This window comes from Brienomyrus brachyistius, chromosome 16, assembly GCF_023856365.1.
Source record: "Brienomyrus brachyistius isolate T26 chromosome 16, BBRACH_0.4, whole genome shotgun sequence".
In the NCBI taxonomy this organism is placed as follows: Eukaryota; Metazoa; Chordata; class Actinopteri; order Osteoglossiformes; family Mormyridae; genus Brienomyrus; species Brienomyrus brachyistius.
The window spans coordinates 12,321,339-12,345,919 of NC_064548.1; the positions used below are offsets into that span (position 1 = coordinate 12,321,339).

Below are 24,581 nucleotides of genomic sequence, written 5' to 3' on the forward strand. Positions count from 1 at the left end.
TCCACGCCATGATGATTAATCTTTATTCCCTGCATACTCAGGCTCTCCTAGAGGTGGTGAATGACCTGTTTGAGGAGCAGACAGACCTGGAGAAGATTGTGCGGAAGATCATGCAGCGAGCCCAGACCCTGCTGAAGTGTGAGCGTTGCTCTGTGCAGCTGCTGGAGGATATCGAGTCCCCGGTGCGCGCCCTACACCCTGCGGCCTACACTCCAGTTTAGCTTAGCTTAGCCCTAGCTTACGCTCCAGGTTAGCCTAGCTTAGTCTTAGCCTACGCTCCAGTTTAGCTTAGCTTAGCCCTAGCTTACACTCCAGTGGCCTGTCCAGTGGAAGCGGGGTTACTGGCTTATCGGGGTAACTTGTCAGATTTAAGGTAGTCTGGGCAAAATGTAAGTGAATGAATATGAAGTCCATTTAAACTGTGGTACCTTAAATCTGACAAGTTACCCCGATAAGCCAATAACCCTGCTTCGTAGTACAGGCCACAGGTTAGCTTAGCTTAGCCTTAGCCTACTCTCCAGCTTAGCTTAGCCTTAGCTTGGCTGCCATGGCAGCTCGTCACTGTAATACATTCTCCTCAAGCACATCATTATAATACACCTTGAAGGGGTTTCCATCAGTTACCTGACAGTTATAATAATGACTTCAGTTAAGCCTAATTAGCCCTCTTCATGTAGAACTTGACCTTCCTACACTTGGACCTGGACATGAAAGGCAAAATACAAAAATGACCACTGATTAGCGTCGTTTTGCTTTATCTGCTTATAACTCCAGGTGGTAAAATTTACAAAATCCTTCGAGTTGCTGTCCCCCAAATGCAGCGCAGATGCAGAGAGCAGGTGAGATCTGAATTTGGTCATTTTGTCTGAACCATAGATCAACCAGCCTCATCCACGGCTCTTTATGAATCCAACAGAATGGCATCTTATTTTAACATACTGCTGCTGAGAACCTGCAGTGTTTCACATGGTAATTTTGCAAGAGTTTCCAGATTTGAAAACAGAATGTCAGGACAATGCAAAAGCACACTATTTATACGTTTTATCTAAACTGATCTCATTTAAAACACTGTATATAAAAAAGTCACATTTCTGTTGCAGTAGCACATAGTTCCCAGATTCTGGTCCTAGAGGGCCGCAATCCAACAGAGTTTGCAGATTTCCCTGCTAAAACACACCTGCTAATTCAGGTTATTAGCTGAGTAAGTTGTGTTCAAGCAGGGAAGTCTGCTGGATTCTGGCCCCCCAGGACCAGAATTGGGGAACCCTACCATAGCAGGATTAGAATATAGCCAACGTTTGTCTTTATGTCGGATAGTTCACTCTATTGTCCATGTTAATTATATGATAACGACATTTAAAACATGTTCCCCATGGCTGTCTTGTATTGCAGTTTGTTTTATAGAGATTACATATAAACATTCTTGAGTTCAGTCAGACTTGTCAGTGTTCAGACTTCTTTTCCACTGTTTCACAGTGATATGGATCTGTATGTAATTCCACTCACTTGTCGCAGAAATGACCAGCCCCCATTTAACGCCATTACTGTCGCTACACAATTGGCGACACTGTAAGGCCTCGCAGTTCACGCATTCCTCCTAAACGAGGCGCCTGGGGAGCCTCACGCCAGAGAAGCAGAATGAATTATAGAAGTAAGATCGTGCTGAATGAATATGCTGATGCTACTGATGAGAGACGCTGTAACAATAGTTTGTGGTATCTGGGTACATTTCCCTCCCGTGGGTCTCGTACAGGAGCGAAAAGTAAAAGGAAATTAAACAAAAAAGAGGAGAGAAATCAAAGTGGAGGATTTTTTTCCACCTTCGTAGAAAGGGATAGATGCGATGGGATGAAATATCGCCAGCGGACCAGCGCAGTCCCAAAGCGCGCCCCTGCGCTCGCTCGCCTGCGTTGCAGTAACGGCATGGCCAATTAGAAGACGATCGGAGCCGAATGTTTTAGCGATTAGCAGGACACCCGGTGATGCCTGCTTCTCAGCCTTAGATCGGAGGAAGCTTGTTGCAGAAAACGTTGCTTTTAATGTGGCCATATTATTCTACAAGGCTTAAAAGTAAATGAATAATTATCACCCTCATCTAAATTAATAAAAACAAACAGAAGGCTTATGGTGTCAATATTCCTGGCTCACACACCGATTATCCAGTAAAGGATTGCAGTTTATGTACATTTGAGTGTGTATCAGCTTATATTTTACTTGTATTTCATAATCTGAATAAACCTTTCTGGTGATCGTAGGGTAAGTATAATCATCAGGGGGTGGTGCACACAGCAACAGCTGTGCGTCGTGTTGCGATCGGATTCCCTTTCGATCACATTCGAATCCCCCATTCCCACCAGGAATCTTGTAGTGATCCTTTTGGAGCAGTCTGCGGAAAGCCCGCAGCATGGGACCCCAGAACTGTGTGCATGGGGGAAGTGGTCGCATAGGTGCTGCGGCAGGAGGCTGCGGCTCGTGGTTGCCCAGACCGCGCTGAAATATGGCGCCCGGCCAGTGGATGGCTTTAAATATACTGCAGCCTGTATGATTAATGACAACCGCTGCATCGCCCCCGGTTAAAACGTGAGGGATGTCAGCGGCCCCTGGGCAAAGAGATGGGGAGGCACGTCAGAGAACAGCACGGCCCACGTAATGAGGACATGGCGTTCCTGGTGGGGTGGAAACACGCCGCATGCAGCCTGATAGGGGTACAATGTTCTGCGGACATTTTATTTCTGACTCCAATACGTGAAAAATGCAAAGATACTTAGGTACATGTGATTTCGGGCATTCGTGCAGTTACATTAAAAATTGATTTAAATGAGAGCATAAATATTTCCTTTGTGGCGGGCTTGGTGGACAGGTGACGGCTTGATTTGGGCCCCAGTTCTGTGTGTGTGCAGGTTGCATGGTCTCCCTGTGCTTGCATGGGTCTCCTCATATAGTCTGAAAACGGACAAATTGGATGAGTGTCTCTAAATTAGTGTGTGTGCGTGTGCATGCGTGTGTATGGGTGAGCTCTGTAATGGACTGGTAACTTATCCAGTTTGACTGCTGGTATGTGCCTTATCCTGCTTGCTTGCTCACTTTGGCTCTGTACTGAGTAAACTGTGGAGGATGGATGGATGGATGGATGGATGGATGGATGGATGGATGGATGGATGGATGGATGGATGGATGGATTGATGGATGGATTATGGCTTTTTGTTTGAAAGAGATACATTGAAAATTACACCCAAATGTGCCTTCTTGCTGGTCATTCTCTTCCTCTTTTACTCTGAACCTTTCCCAGCAGCTCAGCATTCTCCAATAATTTGTCCAAAATGGAGTCAAACTCATCACTTTTGCTTCAAATAAAAGTATAGCCTTCATTTGATCAAGAATTCACTTGTGGTCCATGACAAACTTCAGAAGCACCAGCATCGCAGAGCTTCACTTGCTGTGCTGCTTCTTCACAGTCCATCTTTTTTTTTTTTTTTTAACTGCATTTAGCTGTCGAGCCCCATCTTCTCCCTGCACGCCTTTCCCCTGATGGTCTCTCTGCATGGTTCTTCCTGCAGTTTTAAGGACAGCCTGGAGAAATCATCCTACTCCGACTGGCTCATCAACAACAGCATCGCGGAACTTGTGGCTTCCACCGGGCTCCCCGTCAACATCAGCGACGCCTACCAGGATCCACGCTTCGACGCCGAGGTCCATCCATGAGTCTGCGACCTGATCAGAGAGCCTGAAGGCCAGACATTAAGAAGCACTGGCCATTGTCAGCTGAAAAGCATCCTACTTTAGTGCTTTAATATGTGCAGGACAGCTGAAGCTGTCATTGCAGTGACCTGGAACAGCTAAGATCTCTGCTATATGTTATGTTAGATTTCATAGACAGACAGACAGACAGACAGACAGACAGACAGACAGACAGATAGATAGATAGATAGATAGATAGATAGATAGATAGATAGATAGATAGATAGATAGATAGATAGATAGATAGATCTAGAACACATTCATTGGGTACATGTACATTTTACGAATGGCCATAATGTATCTGTTCCGTTAACATGGATTGGATGCTCTTTGATTCCCCTCTGACCCTTGACCGTGTCTCTTTCAGGCCGATCAGTTCTCTGGCTTCCACATCCGCTCAGTTCTCTGCGTGCCGATCTGGAACAGCAACCACCAAATCATCGGTAAGTCCGGCCGCCCATTGGCCCCAGCAATAGCTGAAAGTCACACGTGAGGGGAGAAGCGCCCGGTGGCCTGGTAGCCTTCGCTGTCTCGAGGGCGAGGGCTCATTATCGAATGGCCCAGAGTGACTTTTCTTCACAGGGTGGGGTCTGCACTGCGCAACAGCTGTGGTTAGTGCACTGCGTGCCAATGCCACATTTATGTGTTAGAGAGAGAGTAGGGACATATACAGAGGCGGGGCCACAGGGACACTGGAAGCTGATTGGCCTCTGCAGTTCCCCCTCCCCTGTCACTCATCGATTCAAAACATATCATTGGCTGTTGGTGGGGTTGGCCCCTCTGTATGAATTAGGACCCATTTTATGCCCCGCCACCTTCTGGAATGGCCCTGCAGGATAAGGGTGTAAAACATGCTCCAGTGTGTCACACAGAGAAGCTGTGGACCCCCCAGAGGAAGGTCAGGCGGCAGCGGGGGGGGCGGGAGAAGCAGGCTGGAATGGCGCGCGTGGGCGAGCATGCATGCGTGGGAGGAAGAGCCACTTGGGGAGGGAGGAGACGGGCCCGTAGCTGCAATGGCGCACCGCGTCAAGGATGTGTTCCATCAAAAGGATGAAGACCCCCCCGGCCTGATCTTAGCAGATATGAATGAGCGGCTGGCACTCGATGAAGGACGTTTAAAGGGGCTGTGTGGCTGATAGAAGGGTGCCGTCGATGATTGGCAGCCTGGGACTGACAGGCGCCTTGGGGGTGAATGCTGACCCCGGGGAGGTGGTTGATGGTAGCGGCGATTTTGCCACCGGCCAGCAGGGGTGCTGATGGGCAGACCCCTCCCACCCCCCCGTTCCATTAATTAGTGCTTATTGAAAAGCCCCCAGTTGCCACCATCAGCTTGCCTCCGCGAGACACGGAAAGACCCAGCAGGACAAAGGGAGCCCTGTTCAGCTGATGGGTCTTCCTGCCTTGCCCTCGGAGCGGTTTATGACGAGGGTCCTGGTCAGGTCAGTGCTCAGAGGCCACGACCCGAGCGGCACCGGCTGAGACGCTCCTTTGTGACAAGGCTGGAATTCCTGAAGGGGCAACGGCAGGGGGCGGGGATCGGGGGAGGGGTGGTGGTGTGTGACTCTTAATATCATGTAATGCGTAATTAAACTGCAAACAGACAAAGGGATGCTGGCTTTTCCCAGGCCAAATGCCAAAAGCACAATAACTGTAGTATATTACTGGTATATTAAATGCAGCTGTCAGTTTGACACTGGGATGCGGGAAAAATATTACACATTTTTATATTTAATTTTTTTCTGATATTTACCCGAAAAATCTGTACCTCAGCAAACACCAATATATACTGTATTTATACGTTCACATAATTTATCATATGTAAATATATATATTCATATATTAAATATGTATATTTTTATGCTTAATATGTCTAAAATGTGACTATTTTCTTTATATTTATTAAAATAAATAATGGTATAATTTAATTTGTTTAATTTGATTGCATTATATAATTATTTTTATTTTTATTACATATTCTTTCAATATAATACTATATATCCTCTATATATTTGCCCACTTGCAGAGTGTAAAAATGGACTGGAAAAAAAATGCCAGAAAAATATGCATCAGTGCAGCCAAAGGCTGGTTCCCTGTATTGTTTTATCAATGACTTTAATTAACGTGTGGGAGTGATTGCAGCCTAATTGGGGCCTAGTGAGGGGAAATGGATTGTGTAAATGAGATAGCAGCCAAGTAAAACTTAATAACCAGCCAAGAAACCAGAGCCGGAGGATTCCAGGGTACCTGCAAGGGGGAGGGGGTTGCTTACGGATGCCGACGTGTCCCGAGCAGGGGTGGCCCAGGTGCTGAACAGACTGGACGGGAAGCCATTTGACGACGCGGACCAGCGGCTCTTCGAGGTACTGTCCCCCCACCACTGTCCATCAGTGTGCTCCATGCCGCCCCCTGCAGGGCTGACACAATGGCATTAACGCCCGTATCGGCTGTCGGAAAGAAAGCGAGAGTGTTCATTAAGAAGAAAAGCAAAGGCCAGCTCACTGATTATATTGTATTTGTTGTTGTGTTGTACAGTGAGTGGCAGTCAGCTTCAGTGTACTAATAAATCTTCATAAATAGGTGTCGCTCTGGATACACATAAACTGTTTATGTACGTGTGACACAGCGCAGCCTTAATGCAGTCACTCACAGGCAATGACTCAGACGACGTTTGTACGTGTGTGTGTGTGTGTGTGTGTGTGTGTGTGTGTGTGTGTGTGTGTGTGTGTGTGTTATCCGCTCACGATCCCAAAGCCATGACAGCTGTCACCTTCGTTTCCTGCACAGGCGTTCGTCATCTTCTGTGGCCTTGGCATCAACAACACCATCATGTACGACCAGGTGAAGAAATCGTGGGCGAAGCAGTCCGTGGCGCTGGATGTAAGCAGCGATTTGATTGGCCGTCTCACATGTGTCACTCATTGGCTTTGGGGCTGGGGGGGGGGGGGGGAGTGCGAGTGATTGTGATTCGTGTTGCTGTTCCTCCCTTGGCAGCATGGTGGTATGATGTTACACAGTCCTGGCTCCTCCCACTTCCTGTAACATGCTTGGGCAGGATGCAACTTAGCATGACAAAAATATGCTCAAAAGTAACAAACGGTTCAGTACACCGGAAATATCTGTCTATGAGAAGATACGATTATTTACAGATACTCATTGCATTATGATGGTTTGACTTAAGATATTTTTGACTTTACGAAGGTGCGATGGCAATGCACGTTTCGTAGGCAACTTTGAAATTTGAACTGTTCCTCGGCTAGTGATATGATACGAGTAAGTAGTATGATACTTTCTACTGACACCGGGCATCCACCTGACCACACGTCACGTCTCTGTAGCGATTGTGAGCATAAACATATCATACAGTGTATCGTACAGTGTGTTTTGTTCTGTTTAACGTAATAAACTTATTGGTGAACTTATTAAAATTATTAGTATTTAGTTAGTTACAGTACTTACTTATTTAGAGAGAGTAGTTATTTACTTAATTATCGTATCGTATTCAACTTTCGATATTTTCCACTTACGATGAGCTCATCGGAACGTAACCCCATCATAAATCGAGAAGCACCAGCACATACTCCTTGCTGGTCTGGTAACATACTGGGTGCTTCTGTGTTGGTCCATAGCAGCAGGCAGATCTTCTGTCCATCAGCTAGAGGACATTTATCCATGTCTGTCAAGAATACGAAAGTCCGGTTTTTAATATGCTGGCGCTGTCTGTCTCTTACTCGCATCCTAATTGTTTGCGATGAAGTGAAATCCCATGTCAGCGTCCTGCAGGCTGCGGCCTCCCCTAATTGGCCCAGCCGGCTCACCTGCCTGCGTGGCGTAACGCTCCATTACACGTACGGCATCTTTCACCATCGACTAAAGGTCTGTCGTGACGTCACGTCCACGGCATCCTGGCTACATGGGGCCCTTTGTTGTGTTTTAGCTCTAATCGTGTCACCTCATCTTCGGCAGCCCTGAGCGTGGCATTCTGGGTAGCGTCCGAGTGTTGAAATGGGGCCACTGTGGCGCGTCGTGCTAATAGTCCAGATCGCCGGTGCCACTGTGGAAAAGGATGCCTGGGGATGGGAAGCACCAGCCCTTAGGACGGACCTCCGAGATTTACTGCACCCCTGTTAGTGCTGCAGGCATAGAGAAAAAAACCCTCATTAAGACAGTATAAATTATTAATGGGGGCAAGGAGAAGTGACTCTGCGCTGGTGAAGTCCTGACTCACTCTAACGAAGCCATACAAGGGCAGTCAGCCACTTTGTTGCAGCTCTCAGCTACTCATTTATTACAATGATACCAGGGTCGTACCCCTCAGAGGGTCTGAGAAGCATGGGGGAGGGGGCATGGCAGGTTTGGGGAGGGCTGGCTTTCTTGCTAGGGGCCGTTCCGGCTTATCTGAGCGTGCGCTGATCAAGCAGGGGGATAAATCTGCATGGACAGACACAGGACACAAAGCGCGGCTCGTCACCTGCACATTCTGTGAGGCGCAGTGACAGTGAGGCGGGGGTGAAAAACAACAGCTTGTCTGATTTTCACCGGGCTTTTTCTTCTTGGCCGCGAGGTGTCGGACGGACAGGATAGCATGCATTGCTGCCGTTTGTCCTTTAATTGCACACTTTACTTCCTTTCAGAACTGTGATCTCAGCGTGATGCCGACTGAAAAAAAGTTTGATAGTCAGGGCTTGGGGCTTCTCACCTAAAGAGTCTTTTAGACTAAAGGTTGGATTGTGTTGCAGGTGCTGTCCTATCACGCGACATGTTCCAAGACGGAGGTGGACAAGTTCAAGGTGAGCTGCGTCACGTGAAACATAGCAGCAGGTTTTAAACGCACGTCTGTCGTTAATCTTCTCAGGTGATTCAGCAGCGTATACACCAGGCTAGTATTACAGGTCATTACGGGAATAAGTGGGGGGGGGGGCATTCATCCATCTTCCAACTGCTTTATCCTGGTCAGGGGGAGTAGGAACCAATCTCGTTCAGCACAGGGCTGCAATACACCGTGGATGGGATGCTAGTTCATCACAAAGCACACACACAATCACATGCTACAGGCAATTTGACAGGTGCCAGTCCGTTTAACTAAATGTCTTTGGGTTGTCAAGGGAAAACAGAGGAATTAGAGGAAACCCACATGACTTGGTGAGAACATACATACTCCACATACACACAACGGCGGAGGTGGGACTCAAGCCCCCAATAGTGGAATCTTGAAGCTGAAGTCCTACCCACTGAGCTATCTGGCCTCCTGGGGATTTCATTAATTTTTTTTTTCAGGAAACTAGATACCTGACATCAAAGTACGGTTATTGTGTTTGTCTGATTTCTTAAATCTAAAGTTGTCATACAATCGGGCTGCAAAAAATAGAGAAAACTGAGGTATCAAAGGGTCGCAGGGCGGCTTCACTTCAGACAATCTCATTCTTCAGACCAAGTTGAGCCGTTTGTCAGATCCTTAGTGATTTCTTACAAGAAGAGTCTAAGAAATTAATCCAAGCACAAATTGTAGTTCCCTGCTTTTGTGGCCAAGGGTAAACCAGGTAAGAATATGGCAGATTTGTGGGTGGATTGGAATCAGAATTTGTTTATTTACTGGCAAGTATTTTGACATATGAGGAATTTACTTTGGGGTGTCGTGCACAGCAAGCCAGGACAATCAAGATAATCAACAAATAAATGAGTGCAGATAATGTGTACAGTGCAATACGATGTTGCAGCAGGTTAATTAGATGGGCTGCTGGGGGGGATGGTATGATATAACAGTAGGTGATTAGATGAACAGGGGAACGGACCAAATCAGTGGCTACTGACGACCAGGGACGGATTATGGGTTGTGTGGACCCCTGGGCAAAACGTTCGCGAGGGCCCCCCCCCACCACCACCAGCACCACCACCACAACCACCACAATTCAAGGGCCCTTGGCAGCCAAATGCCCTCCCTATAGGGTCAGGGGTCCTTGTAGGCAGAGGATCAAAGAATGTAGGCCCTCTAAAATAGACAAACGAAAATACATTGTTGATAAGCGTTGCAAATTGTTTTGGGCTAGGGGCCCCACGAGCCCCCTGCACCCCAAGGGCCCCTGGGCCTGGTCTGTAATCCGTCCCTGCTGACAACGGCTACTGACATTGGGAAAGAAACTGTTCTTTAGGAGCATGGATTTGGTCTTGATAGACCCCGATAGACCTTGATAGATGGATTGTACAGACATGTAATATTTATAGATTAATAGAATCGAGTCTTACTCCCGTTTGTCTAAACTCAGTGGTTTTGTAATTGAATCGGACAGTGCTTTAGTACATATTTTGTACGTTACATTAGGCTGAGATAAGACAGCCTTGCATGGGAGCTTCTTTTATTCCAGAAACGTCGCTGCTACAATGAATTTCCATTCCATGAATTACATAAGGAAAAATGAGTGCTATGGCGGGTCCCCCACTCCCTCTCCCCCCTGTTCCTGCCACACATGAGGCCTCGCTGTACAAGGCTGTACCACACCACAGGTCACACAGGATCACCTAGAGGAGTCGTGACTTGTATTCCCCCACTGAAAGACTGCCTGTTAAATTTGCCACGTTACCCAGCTGCTGGAGCTACTAGTGGCGGTAAGCTACCTGGCATGTCGGGCTTCTCCATCTGAGCCACTGGCGGGGGGGGGATTTCACAGCCCAGTGTGAGAATATGCACATGTGGTGTTTAAGCTTTTTTATATCATCCCACCCAGACCTCATATCCAGATATGGCATGCTAATCAGACAGAAAGGCTGTTAAGGATCTGTGGGGTGATTAAAATACATTAACCCGAGAAGAACTTTGCATGCATTTCAGACTCAGAACAAAATACAGAATGGATAGCAAACACGGTGATAAAATCCCTTCAGAAACTGAGACTTTAATGTTGCAGTCTTAGTATTTTGGGTCACACTAATTAGTATTTATTCGTTAGTGCGGGTGACGCATACTGCTACAAATCACACCTACAGCAAGATCACTACATCGCGATGGAGATTAGATCACCATGTTCAGGCACTGCGTAAAAATCGCACAGGGAGGGGGGGTATTGAAACAGATTGCCGTGATCAAGCACAGCGTACAATTTGAAGTGGATTCAAACAGACTCCAAGGTCCATGCACTGTGTAAAAACCTGGATGCCCCAAATCTAGATGCAGCATAAAAACCAAATGGGATTAAAACAGACTCCCAAGTCAAGGCGCCGAGTAAAAAAAAAAGGGATTGAAACATGTCAGGCACTGCATAGAAACCGAACAGAATTCAAACATATCCCTAAGTTCAGGAACTGCATGAAAACCAAACGTGACTCAAACACAGCCAAGTCAAGGCACAGTGTAAAAATCTAAGGTAGATTTAGACAGACTACCACGTCCATCCCAAATATGGAAGATTAAAGGGGGGACTCAAACAGACCCTACCCCACAGCCCGGAGACGCAGACAAAAGGTGAACCGTGCATCATATGGACCTGTTGCACCAAATCCATTTGAAGTTTCGGCCATGGGCTGAAAGTGAGATCTGTCTCGCATTCTCTCTTTTGCATGGTGTAATCATCACTTTTAATCTGCACTTCCAGCAGGCTGCCTCAGCATCCACAGAAATATAGCCCTGAAAACGTAGCCAAAAGTAGCATCTTCCAGCCTCAGTCATCTGTCCGGGCTGTGCGTGTCGAGGGCCTCTGATCGATATGCAGACGTCACTGGCTTTAAGCAGCATGTTCCTCTCAGGCGGGGGTCGGGGGTGACCGCATGATTCTCAGATGAGTTATGAGCTGGGAGTGTGCAAATAGGCACGCAGTCACTACATCAAGTGTAGTGGCCGCATTACTACCTACCGCCCAGTCAGCTGCTTTGGGCCAGCAGATCATCAAATGGGACCGTTGTCACATCTTCCATCTGTCCTGGCCTGAACGATCTACCACCTAAGCAAAAAACTAAAACGTCCAACCATCTATCTACTAATTCCTCATCCTGGTTAGAGTTGCAGGACAGGGCACATGGCTGGGGTTGACCCAGGGTGGGATGTCAGAGCATACAAACATGTCATACACTACATGTAATATAGAAATACCTATAAGCCTAACTGCAGGTCTTTGGACAGTGGGAGGAAACCTATAAAATCTAACTGCAGGTCCGGGTGCTCCCCCTGCCTGTTTTACCTTAGCAAATCCATGCAGGGTGACACCACAGCCGGCTGTCGGCACAGGCCTGGCTCAGATCTTGGCGTTTTGGGTTTACCTCACAGACACCAGCGGGCATGCATCAAGTCGAAGCGCTGACAGATGGCTCTCTGTGAGCTCGGTGTGTCATGCTGGGAAAGACCCCCGCTAATTAAATAGTTACTGACCAGGGCCCCCGGTCACCACCGTATGAAACTGAGATGGAATGATACTGTACAGGTGACGGAAACATGCGAGTGTTTGATCTGTGTGATTTGTACAAATTAGGAATCGCTGTCATGCTCGTTAAGTGTATTTTACATGTGTTTTTCCCCAGTGGGAAAAATATATTATAGAAGCTGGCAGCATTGCCGGGGGTGTTGGGGTGGGGGGGGGGTGGACTTCCAGTGACGTCCCAGATCTCTGTCAACAGTGCAGCTCTTCTGACGGCCCCCCCCCTCTCATTAATTAACCACCTTCCATCCAATTGCTTTCTGTCGTCCATGTTCTTCTTTATCATGCTAATTATGGATTGATATTAACCTCTTTTGGCCGCTCAAACGCCACCTACATCCATGTAGAAAACACAGAGGAAATTAACGCAGACACCCGGAAAACACACAGGGCTGTCCGTCATCCGGAGGCCCCCATTTCCACCCTTATTCCAAAGGATTCAGCTCCTACATGCCCCCTATTTCCCCCACCTCTCTTTCTCCCTCTGTTTTTCTTTCTTTCTTTAGAGACAATACAAGGCTTTGAATAACCTTCTGAAAAGAATGTGGTGATATGACAGATGATTTTGATGGCAGAGGGAGAGTTATAATTTATGGATGGGTCATACTCAGCCGTAATAGAACTTGGGGATGTGATTCTGTTGGGTCTTCATGCTCGTGTATGAGGTAGACGGGCATTTTTGTTTTCATTAGGGCGGGATTAAGGCGTGATAAAATGCTGACACGTTCTCTGTTCCCACACCCTGTTCACAGGCGGCAAACATCCCCCTCGTCTGCGAGCTGGGCATCGACAAACTGTCCTTCGACGACTTCTCGCTGGACGTGGACGCCATGGTAACGGCGGCACTGCGCATGTTCATGGAGCTGGGCATGGTGCAGAAATTCAAAATTGACTATGAGGTGAGAGGCCCGAGGGTCACGCCCACAAGGCTGCCTGGTCATTGGACAGACCGAGAGCCCATCCACACACAAGACCCCGCACCACCTATCTGTCGAGGATCTGATGTTAAGTCCCGCCCACCTGCACAGATACATCAGGGCCCCTTAGGGACTGTGACACTGCTTAGAAGGTTCAAACATCTAAACCATGCTGCTCTAAGGACCTCCTCCAAGGCTCATCCACCCACACATTGGTCCCCCCCCCCACAAGTATATACACCCCCACAGAGTCAGGTCCCACCTCTAGCAGATCCCTCTCGCTGTTTCGTGGCTACCCCCCTCCTGCCTTCGCAGACCCTGTGCAGATGGCTTCTGACGGTGAGGAAGAACTACCGGATGGTGCTCTACCACAACTGGAGGCATGCCTTCAACGTGTGCCAGTGCATGTTCTCCATATTGACTGTGAGTATGCTCCCCCTGGTGGTCATACACGGGAACTGCCGATTGTAGTGGCACTATATGCAAAGCCACATCATGGAACGGGCCCAACATGGAAGGAAATCAGGCCTGACCACACACACTCACCATGTTTCATCTCCTTGAGTACCAGTGGTGATCCCTGCCTACGTCTGTTTCCGGCCCCATGAAAATCAAAGAAAAGCAGCTTCTTTGGATCCCAGAGAAGACCATAGAACCGCAGTTACACCTCCAGAAAACATATTCAATGCAGGGGCCACCGATTCGACTTCAGATCAGCTATTTGGAGCGAAAGCACTATCCTGCAGTTTTTCCAGAACAAATGCACTGCCACAGATATACCCCCATGGTAATGCGTAGCCTTTCTGCGGCATGCTGCTGTTGTCTGACCCTGCGTGGTGATGAATGGAGCTCACTGTCCGCCCCGCCCCGCCCCCAGGACCAGCTCCGCAGCAGTCACATGACGCAGCAAGAGCTCCGGCATACATACAGCCCCCTTGTAGTGACAGTCGACCTGAGGCTGCAGTATTATGTTGCGTATTAATAATGCATCCATTAACATAATAGCTTATCCAGTGTTGGGTCATGGTTAGCCTGGGTCTATCTCAGGAAGGACAGGACAAAACACCCTAGACGGGATGCCAGTCTATTGCAGGGACCTGACCTGTATGTATTCATGTATTATAAAACTGCGCTTCATTCACGTTTTACTCTCTATATGTGTGACCGTCAGACGGCAGGATTCCAAGAGACCCTGACGGAGGTGGAGATACTGGCTCTCATCGTTGGCTGCATCTGCCACGACCTGGACCATCGCGGGACCAACAATGCCTTCCAGGCCAAGTGGGTACCCCGCACCCCCACCTTCGCCACCTGACCCCCGACCTACCATATGGCGGCCTGTGGGCACAGAGTGCCCCCCAGGAAGTGCTGGGCCGCCGCGTAAGCCTTATGTACTGACAAACGAGCCCGCCGGCCCTGCCGTTCCTGCCGGGAGAGTGTTAACCGCTCGTTCAGCAGCTGCTGTGCGGTGAGCCCTGCGGGCTGCACTCACCCCGTACACAATTAAAGCCAGGAGAATTAATGCAGACCCCTCCTGCTGCATTGCCATGCCGCCCTGGGGTCTCGCATAACGTAATGAATGCACCTGGATCTGTTTGCAGCCCAGCACTGCGGTTACCCACCCTTTGCTCCTCGCTCATCCTCTTTCCCCTGTTTATCATTCTCCGCCCTTCCCCTTTCTCCATCTCTCTTCCTCCATCCCCATCCCTCTTTCGTCTCCTTTTTCCCATCTCTCCCTCTTTCCAATCCCTCTCCCTTTCTCTTCTCCTTTTCCCGTCCATTTCCTCATCCCTTTCTATCCCTCATCTCTCCCCCTTCCCCTTCTCTCTCCTTCTTCCCCATCCCTCTCTCTCGTCTCTTCTCCTTTTTCCCATCTCTCTCACTCCTTCCCAATGCCTCCCCCATTCCCCCATTCCTCTCCCACTTACCCCATCCTTCTCTTTCCCCACCGCCTTCACCCCCATCTAGAACAGGTTCGGCCTTGTCCCTGCTGTACGGCACCTCAGCCACGATGGAACACCACCACTTCAACCATGCCGTCATGATCCTGCAGAGCGAGGTACACCCTATGGTCCTGCTGCTCTTCCTGCTTTCTCCTAGCATGCCCCAGCTGACCCTGACCCCTTCTACATGGCAACCCTACACTACCAGGGTTCTAGCTACTCACATACATGGTAACCCTTCACCATGAGGGTTCTGACCTCCTGTAGTCATGGCGATCTTTCATGATATGGCTCTGATTCATTTTGCCTTATTCAGTCTCCTAGTTATTATCACATGGCTTACGGTGCATAAACCCACACACAGAAAACTAATTAAATATAAAACGGCATGAATCAAAATTAGTGGTTGATTCAGTTTTATAGTATCTTATTATGGTATAAAAAGTGTAGAATTGACTGATTTAATTTGGCTTAAGCCAAATTGTTCTACAGATGTATGAAAACCTCATGTCCTACAAGGCATTCAGAAACATCTCCGCTGCTTAGTTTTGTTAAACATACATTGTTAACTGTGGCAACCATTATTGGGCTTTGAAGCTGCTTGAAATGTTTATTTTCAGTGACATTTCAATCGTTTTGTTCTTATATGTGTGTTTGTAGCAGATACAGACCTTACCGGGAGCCCAGTGCCAGTAATTTTCTCGCAGTTTACCTTCTGTTATCTGGGAGAAATGCACAAAGCGAACAGGATTCAAGGGAGAATCCGTAATTAGGAGAAGCGCGTGTTCTTACAGGAGGATGAGTTTGTGTTTGGGGGGGGGGGGGGTAATTAGGGAAATCCTGGGCTGCGGGCAGGAGAGGGAATTACGAGGCAGCCTCATGCCAGGGGGCTTATCCTGCCTGTTATGACGCCACGCGCTGACAAATGTTTGCCTGGAAAATCGAAATGGTGTGTGATGTTTTGGGGAGTGGCCTAGGGTCGGCTACATTACCATGCTAATGAGTAATGCCTTTAATTCATGGCATGGGGGAACTTGTAGCTCACCATGCCAGTGAGCAGGAACAGTTAATTAAACCTTTACTTTTCAGAGCGTCAGACCTTGTCCATGCTTCTCTCTGTCTCTCTGACTACAGCTCCGCCTGTCTGCACAGGGGGTCTGTACCCTCTGAGTCAGCCGGGGCGGTTTTCAGTGTTTCGCAGAACCTGAGACCCAAACTGCTCCAGGATAGCCTGTTATGAGCGAGCAAGGCGATAAGCGTGGGATGTCCAAGCGCTGATGTGTCGTTATAACATGCTGTCTGATCATGGCAAGATGTTTTCCTTTTTTCAACAGTAAGACATTAAGTAAAAGCAAATTAACAAGGGGGAAGAAGAACGGGAAAGAGAGAAAAAGTGTTTTATTATCATGGCTAGACGTTATAGTAACATCACCGTCATAGATGTTGTAAGTTCAGAGAAGGGCACGGCAGGAAAGTCTGACGGAGGCTTCTGAGGGATCTGCTTGCCGTGTCTCTGATGTGCGGGTCAGCATAAGGGGGGTGGGTGGGGGGGTTTAGCTTGACAGCTTTGCGCTGATCTCCTCAGGCACTCCCCCAGGTTTGCCTTGAGCCTGGGGAGGCAGTGTGCATCTCCGTGGGTTGGAACCAGCAGACTAATGCTGCCGATGAAGGTCAGATCAAGCCCCTTAACCTGGCCGGCCTTGTGCCATAACCTTCATGTATGCTCTCATCTGAATGTGCGTCTGTATGTCTCACGGAGAGCAAGACGGGGTAGGAGAAAAGAGATGAATAAAGTATTTCTGTTCTGTTCGAAGAAAGGCCAGCGATAGTGACGATCTGTGAGGCCATATCTGGGAGGCAGCTGGACCCAACACGCAAGGACCGGTCCTCTGGCTCATGGACACCCTGTTTTGTGTCCACAGGGTCACAACATTTTTGCCAACCTGTCCTCCCAAGAGTATAGTGACCTGATGCAGCACCTGAAACAGTCTATACTCGCCACAGACATCACCCTGTACTTTGAGTGGGTGTCTCGGTCGCCGCCAGCCAGCCAGCATTACCCATACACCCATACACCCATACACCCATACACCATACACCCATACACCCATACACCCATACACCATACACCCATACACCCATACACCCATACACCCATACACCCCGAGGCCCTACCCTCCACTTCCACTTGCTGTTTGTGCACTGTCATGGACCTAATTAATCACTAATTAAGCACAATTGGCAAAGTTCTGACATACTCTCCACACACTGTTACCTTGTTCACTGTGGTAATCTGTCAGCATAGCAATCAGTAGGTACAAATGTCTTTATAAAAGAAAGCTGTCAATGAAAAGATAAATTTCATGATATAATGATGTAAATATTATCACAATCATTCATTATAATTAACAAATCTGTAGAATTTAATTGAATGTGTTCTGGTGGAATGTGGTGCAGTGTTGTTTTAATGATTTAGCTGTGAGCATAATCACTGGTCATATTTCATCTTCAGTCAGGAAGCCAACCATACATTGATTAATAACTTAGCACCAAGGCCTGTTTGACGGCTTTGGAATCAGATGTTTAGGGTTGTAGTAGCCTCCTGTGGACAAAGTATGTCATTACACCTAAAAAAAAATCACTATCAAAAGCTTGTCCCCTTTGGCCTCAACAGGAACAGAACCATGTTCTTCGAGCTGGTTAACAAAGGGGAGTACAACTGGAATGTGAAGGGTCACAGAGACATGTGCAGGTAATGAAACTGCTTTTTGGAACTAGAGCAGAATTTCTGAAGAGGTGCTTTGTTCAGTACCTTTTGATAAAAATGTGGTTGTGGGAGTTTTACTTGCACAAAAGTATTCTGAGAGCAGAAGGAAAAATGATTGGTTCAGAGAGATAACCAATTAGATTATAGAGGAGGTGGGTCCAAGCAACTAGAGGAGGCGGGACCAAGACATCTGATTGGTTGATCCCGCCTCCTCTAGTTGCTTGAACCCACCTCTTCTACAATCTGATTGGTCATCTCTCTGAAGCAATCATTTTTCCTTCTGCTTCAGAACATTTTTGTGCAAGTGGAAGTCCTATGAGCTAGAAATGTTTGTACGTTGGCTCGATGTGACCCATACCTTCTGCGATCTATGGCCCCACCTGCTTTCTGCGTGGCGTGGTAGTAGCAGTAGTGTCAGGAGTGGGCCCCAGTACTGGAGATGCGTGCTGCTTTCTGCTTTTACAGGTCAATGCTAATGACGGCCTGTGATCTCGGGGCTGTGACCAAACCCTGGGAAATATCGAGAAAGGTAAGTTTTACAGGGTCTTCAAATCGGGAGTAAAGGGGTCTTTAGCTCTCTCTGGGCTTCAGCCCACTCACCTCTAATGTCCACAGGTGTCACTCACTTAAAACCTTACTCAGTATTATGACTGTTAATCCATTATAGCTTGTTCATACAGGCAGACATTTTTAATATGTTTCTCCTGATTTTCAGGTAGCTGAGTTGGTCACCAGTGAGTTCTTTGAGCAGGGGGATAGGGAGCGATCTGAGCTGAAGCTCACTCCATCTGTGAGTTCCTCAGTCCTTCCTCTCCTGACTTCCACTCATTCAGTCATTGCCACAGAATCTTTTATCATTGTCACGTTACCCTCCTACCACAAGAGGGCCACATCACACACTGCAAGTACCACCATCGCTAGCATGCAGTCAACCGGCTAAATTGCCAACGGCATCCAGTCCAGTTTAACGTACCACAATCTTTTGGATGTGGATAACAGAAGCTTAGGGTAAAGTTAATGTTTCTCAGACCCCCTGGACGCGTAAGGTTTCCGCTTCCGTCAATAAATAGGATTGCTGACTGAACAGTTAAAGCAGGCGGCAATAACCCGGAAGAGTGTTCTGTCGATTAATTGCTCATGGCCGCACAGTTAGTCTTTGAGGTGAGACAGCAGATTCAGCTTTCTAGCCCCCATCAAAGTTTGTCATGTAGAAGGTGGCTGTTATGAATTATGAATCATAACCCCCAGCCTAGCAGTAGTTATACTGCTTTACTGCGGGGTGGGGGGAGAGTCCACCACGAGGAAAGCAGCCCAGAATGAGAAATAAGGTGTTTATTTATTTGTCTTCAAGCCATCATCTAGGGAACAGGGAGATGTTTGGCGCGGGATGCTGTGGCAGTGGGCAACGTGCCACCAAAACTACCCGTTTCTTTCCTCTCCCTACTGTTCATCGACATTCCATCTCTGAGACCTATGGCAGCAGGGTGCTGAGGTGTTAATTAGTATTTGTTTTGCAGGCGATTTTCGATCGGAACAGGAAGGACGAACTTCCGGGACTGCAGCTGGAGTGGATCGACGGGATCTGTGCTCCACTCTACGAGGTATCCCAGCATGACACCCTCTCTCCTTAACGCTCAGTCACCCCAAAAAAGAGCATCACACACTTAAATAAGAGTCTCTTTTCCATAAAATCCAAACTGCACAACCAGACTTTCTGGAGATGTTTGGAGCTGCAATTCGGTTCTGGCTGAACTGTAATGATGCAGTGAATGTAGCTGTAATCCACTGGAGGTGCAGGTCATATGTTCTGACCTCCAGATCAAGAAGGAGCAGGAGGTGCCTCAGCAGAGACCCTCGCTGATTGGGCAAACATAAAAGGCAAGAGAGGGAGTGGCAGAAAAGGAGGCATGGGATTGGACAGAGAGGAAGGAGGAGTTTCCCAGCAAGGCTTGAAAATTCAATGAATTGACAGAATTAAAGGTCAATGAAGTATCACATGGCCATTATATTCCTCACTAATAATCACCTCTGTAATAGAAACAAAAAATATTCTGTCATGAATATACTTATCATTTAAATTCATCTACCCTAAATTAGATTATTCCCTGTCTATTTAACCAAGTTTTTAACATTTATCATAGCAGGGCAAGGGTAACAAATAAGAACTGTGGGTGGGAGTGTAACTATTAGGCGGACTTGGTAGGGTTAATCTTAGAAGCACAGATTCTCCTCACACGCAGCATACGGCCCCCAGGGGGCAGCATGGGAGCTGACAGTGAGACAGCAGAGATGTCTACCGAGGGCTCCACACTGCCAATTAGAGAGCAGGAGGCTCTGAGGCGGCTGAGCACTGCAGAATGTGGGCGGAGAAAAAGATGTAGATCCGGGCCCCCGGGGGGGGGCTGCCACGGCGAATGTTAATCGGACGCTGTGCAACAGGCCTCATCTGAAGCCCCTCAGGCAATTAGACCCCTTTCTCAACCTGGAGGGGGGGCAAAAAGTGGGTCTGTCAGAGCCGAGACTCCAGCTACTTACAGAGACGAGCTCTCCGTGCCGTCTGCAGATATTCAGACAGACTGTGTTATAAGCGACGCTTGAATGGCTATGCAGAGAATCAGGGGAATTCCTGGTGAGTCACCCTGGCTGTGGGGGCTGCTGATGAGAGATGGAAAATGTAATTAAATTTAATTTAATTTAATATTAGTGCTGTAATTTACTCAGTGACCCCCCTCCCTTGACTAAATTACACCCATCTGGGGTGTAAGATTCCCGGGCTGAGATTCCCGACCCTGTTTGCAAGGTGGAGCTGGTCAGCTGTTTCCGTGCTCCTGACACAGGTGTTACTTCTGGTATTTAAACGTGCGCCATGCTTCTTTGCAACATAAAGATGCATTTTTTGAGCGCCTCTTCCCCTCTAAGAGGTGAAAAGCCTGCATAACAGAGAGGCAGTAAGGGCTGCCTGAAAACTTCTCTGCTCTGCAAATATAAAAATTTGCCTTTTCAGACTAAAGATGGCTAATTGGTTTCACACCCTAATAGGCATAAAAAACTTTTCTCATATAAACAAGAGAGGTTTTTAAAATCATAAGTTTGAGATGCACAAGTATGACTCACAATCCTATTAGGGAAGGAAAAGGAAATAAAAAAGTTTTCCTTTTTAAAAGTTATCGTAGAGAACAGGCTCAGTACCTAAAAGAGGGACAGTGCTGTGTCTTTTGGTGTCTTCCATTTGAACTCAAAAGTCACAATTTCCAAGTTCCAAATTGGCAATTTCCACTGGAAAGCCCTGGAAGTCAGAATTGCAACTCAAAGTCGGCCGGAACCTCTGCAACCTGGATCTCAGAATTCAAGATGAAAGCTGTAGTTACATAAGAACATATGGACATAAGAAATTTACAAACGAGAGGAGGCCATTCAGCCCAACAAGCTTGTTTGAGGAGAATTTAACTAATAGCTCACTGTTTATTTATTTGTGTCTGATTAAATTGGTCATGCACACAATACTGTCCAAACACTACCTGTGGACATGTTGTTATGGTGTTTGTATTAGCAAAATACCCCCTGATGATCAATTGGTATTGCTAACGATCGCTAAAAATGGACCTGGCTAAGTTCATTTTTATTGTTGATAAATGGTTTTCTTACTTGTGCTGGAACCTCCAAGGAAAAGGGAACGCAGCCATGGTGTAATGATGACGGTCTTGCCAGCAGGGGGCAGCATGAGCAAACACTAAGGTTACGTCCCCAAAGTGTCGCCTCTGTTCCTGTGCTAAGTGCCACGTTGCCACTGTACTTACGAGGAGCCCCTGGGGTGTACACTACCCCAGGTGTGGCTGTTGTCATGGATCTTAGGACACTAATATTGGGAAATGCTGTGAGAATGGAAGACCAGAAAATAGAGACAGGCATGAGGCCCAGTCTCTCGGCACGTCATGGCTGTAAATTGGAGTGCGTTAGCAGAGTCAAAAAGACAACTAATGGAAATGGTGGACATGAGCCCCTCCCAAAGAAAACAGGTCTTTTCTGATTGGCTAATGCTCTGTGGTATGCAATAATTGGAATTTCCCTGTAGACAGGGACCTATGGATTAGTGTTATTGCTTTCTACGTTTTGCCCGTGTGAGGCTTGCATCACACTATAAATAAACCAGCATACATAAACACCTTTATTGCAACCTGAACTTTTATGTCATTTTTTAACTCACTGGTGATGACTAGATATTAGTCTTCCTTGACAACTTTTTAACAAAAATACAGCTATAGGGGGTGTAGGAAATGGATGGATGGATGGATGGATGGTATACTCAAAGGGTCCCGACTGCTCTGACGGCCCCTTGTCTCCATCCCACTCCAGACCCTGGTGAAGCTGAACCCCAAGATCCAGCCAATGGTGGACATGATTCAGGAGAACAGGGCCAGGTGGGAGGAGCTACATCGCTCGCGGCAGCTCATCCAGGAGGGCAGCCCGGGGGGCAGTGACAGGCGCTCGGCCCAAGGCAGCGGCGACCCCCCCAGTGCCAGTTCCCCCCCCAGAAATCCCAGCTAGCTCTCACCTCTTCAGTCTTCCAGAGTACCCCCCCCCCCCCACCCCCCCACCTACCACCATATTTTTGCCTCTTCGCTTTTTTACCTGGATCTACAGCCTCAAGAAACAAGCCACGCTGTGCATGCAGGGAGTTCGTAGCTTCAGCCCCACCCCCACTCCCCGCCTTCTGTGGGTGGGCCAAGACGTGGGGCTTGAGGTGGAGTCAGGGATGCATAAAAAAACGCTACTTCATGCATAGAGACAGCTGCGTGGGGGGCGGGCAGATGAAGCCCCTCCCTGCATTAATCATCTGGTTGGATAGCATGGTAAAGCCCTTCCACTCAGCTATGAGGACTTGGAGAGCGGGTGACAGGCCAGCTCCTCCCTGTACTGTGATCTCCTTAAGAGGAGAAGTCGCTGGGATGGATGTGTCAGCCTGTTTCTTCCCCCCTAAACTCTTTCTTAGACCATATGTCGCATAAATATGGCAAGGACATTTTTTTACTGTATGTATGTATTTTCTAAAGGATGCACTGTGCAAGTGCCATCTGCTGTCGATTGTTTGCTTGGCTTCGTGTCAACGAGACCGGTGCAGCCCTGAGATGACGGGGGCGGTACCGTCGGGCGCTGGGCGTAGCCTGCCTTGCGGCTCCCTGTGCCTTGTTTACTGGTCATTAGGAGGAATGCATGACATCCTCAGCATCAGAAACTTCTTTAGAAAAAAAAGCGCCGAAAGACCCAGAAACAGTGTCGATGTGACATTTAGTTTTAAGCGTTAATTTTCGTTCATCAAAACTCTCTCACCGTCTTTGAGCATTAGTTAACTTACCGGTTCGAACTATTTAAAAAGTGCCATATGGAGGCCACCTCTAGGGGGCGCCGGTCATTTACCTTAAACTAATTTTGCACCAATGAAATAAGCTATACCGCTTGCAGCAATGGAAACGGCAACACACACAGGAATGTATTTATTGAAACATGTCGATAATTAATTACACTTTAATTACACGTTTCCTGCACATCTCCTCCTGGCGGACATGCAGAGAGAAGCGGCAGAGCAGATGTTTAAGGGTGACATTGATGTTCCCCCACAGCTAGTGATAACTCAGTTAGCACCTTATTATAAAGCTGATTTAATTTCCAGTAAAGCGGACCAGCACCAAGCTTGCTTACTGCGGTTTTAATCAAATGTAGGCTGCACATGCTGTGATGATCTTTAGAACAAGAAAAGTAAACTGCACACACAACAAAAGATATACACATCTTACTAGAAGTGGTATTAAATAACACACGCATACATTTAATGCCATTCGTAAATAACAGACCAGTCCAAATCCCATCGTTGTCTTTGGTTAATATTAAATTGTATATTACGACAATATCGTGCCAGCGGTAATTGCCCCCTTTTTCTGACATCTACGTCTTAACTGCATGGACCATGACATGAAATAAAAGTTAACCGCGGCAGATACACCAGGCGTATTAAATGTAAGCTGATAATTCTGGCTTGCCGACTGTTAACTCGTCTTTGTACATGGTTATGTAATTTCATTTGTTATTAGAAACGTTTTATCCTTAAATGGGCTGCATGGATTGTAGTAAAGCCTTTTGGGATGAGAATCGAGAAAGCCGGGTCCAGTTATATTTGTACTTTTGATTTTTTTGAGTATGTGACTTCTCCTTTTGCTTTATAATAGGCAACTTCTGGGCAGCTTTCTTATTTATGTACTCTAGCCATGATCTAAGTATTATCAGCGATCAGCAAGCTGACACGAAGGGAACCTTAAACGCATGATATTCGGAAATTTGCAACGTTTTGTTAAGTTTGTCGAAATAAATCTCTGCTGCAAAAATGGTTTCGTTAAGCCTTTGCACTGCATGTATATACCGACCCAGACGTTACAATATCCGTATAGATAGCCGTGACACGCACGCCGCATTCGAGACGTGAATACTGAGGATTGATGGCTAGTGGGTGGAAATCTGAGCAGGCAGATAATAATCGATTATAGAGCTTTAGTCGAAAACATACCCCGAGTTTATAGGAACAGTAAACCACAGTGCAACGTAAACAAGGAAAAACATTATCCATTGCATGGTACAAATAATCTGGCATTTTATAGGATAGTTTAGACTCCCCCCCCCAATCTTGGAATTTGAATAAAATTAGCTAAAGACAGAGCACTATAGACGAATGATCATTTGAATGTATTTTGGAGGAATAACGGGGTGTGTAGAAGGTTAATTAGGAATAGCAGCTGAGACAAACCATATGGACCCTTTGTGGGGGCCA

At 47.2% G+C, this 24,581-nt stretch overlaps 1 protein-coding gene across 2 annotated transcripts in view; it reads left to right on the forward strand.

The window, feature by feature from the left end:
* pde11a (phosphodiesterase 11a) overlaps positions 1-24,438 on the forward strand; it is a 39,207-nt gene extending 14,769 nt beyond the window's left edge. Inside the window, exons 4-20 of one of the 2 annotated variants that reach the window (XM_048978831.1) lie at positions 42-182; positions 775-839; positions 3,558-3,690; positions 4,106-4,181; positions 6,031-6,098; positions 6,523-6,615; positions 8,475-8,525; positions 12,890-13,036; positions 13,370-13,477; positions 14,226-14,335; positions 15,023-15,113; positions 16,920-17,020; positions 17,672-17,749; positions 18,230-18,293; positions 18,480-18,554; positions 19,282-19,365; positions 22,118-24,438. In XM_048978831.1, coding sequence (XP_048834788.1) covers positions 42-182; positions 775-839; positions 3,558-3,690; positions 4,106-4,181; positions 6,031-6,098; positions 6,523-6,615; positions 8,475-8,525; positions 12,890-13,036; positions 13,370-13,477; positions 14,226-14,335; positions 15,023-15,113; positions 16,920-17,020; positions 17,672-17,749; positions 18,230-18,293; positions 18,480-18,554; positions 19,282-19,365; positions 22,118-22,309 — 1,677 coding nt within the window. In that variant the 3' untranslated portion in view covers positions 22,310-24,438. Of the gene's footprint in view, positions 1-41; positions 183-774; positions 840-3,557; positions 3,691-4,105; positions 4,182-6,030; positions 6,099-6,522; positions 6,616-8,474; positions 8,526-12,889; positions 13,478-14,225; positions 14,336-15,022; positions 15,114-16,919; positions 17,021-17,671; positions 17,750-18,229; positions 18,294-18,479; positions 18,555-19,281; positions 19,366-22,117 lie in introns of both variants that reach the window. The other variant, XM_048978830.1, reaches the window with a different exon arrangement.
* The last annotated feature ends 143 nt before the right edge of the window (positions 24,439-24,581 follow it).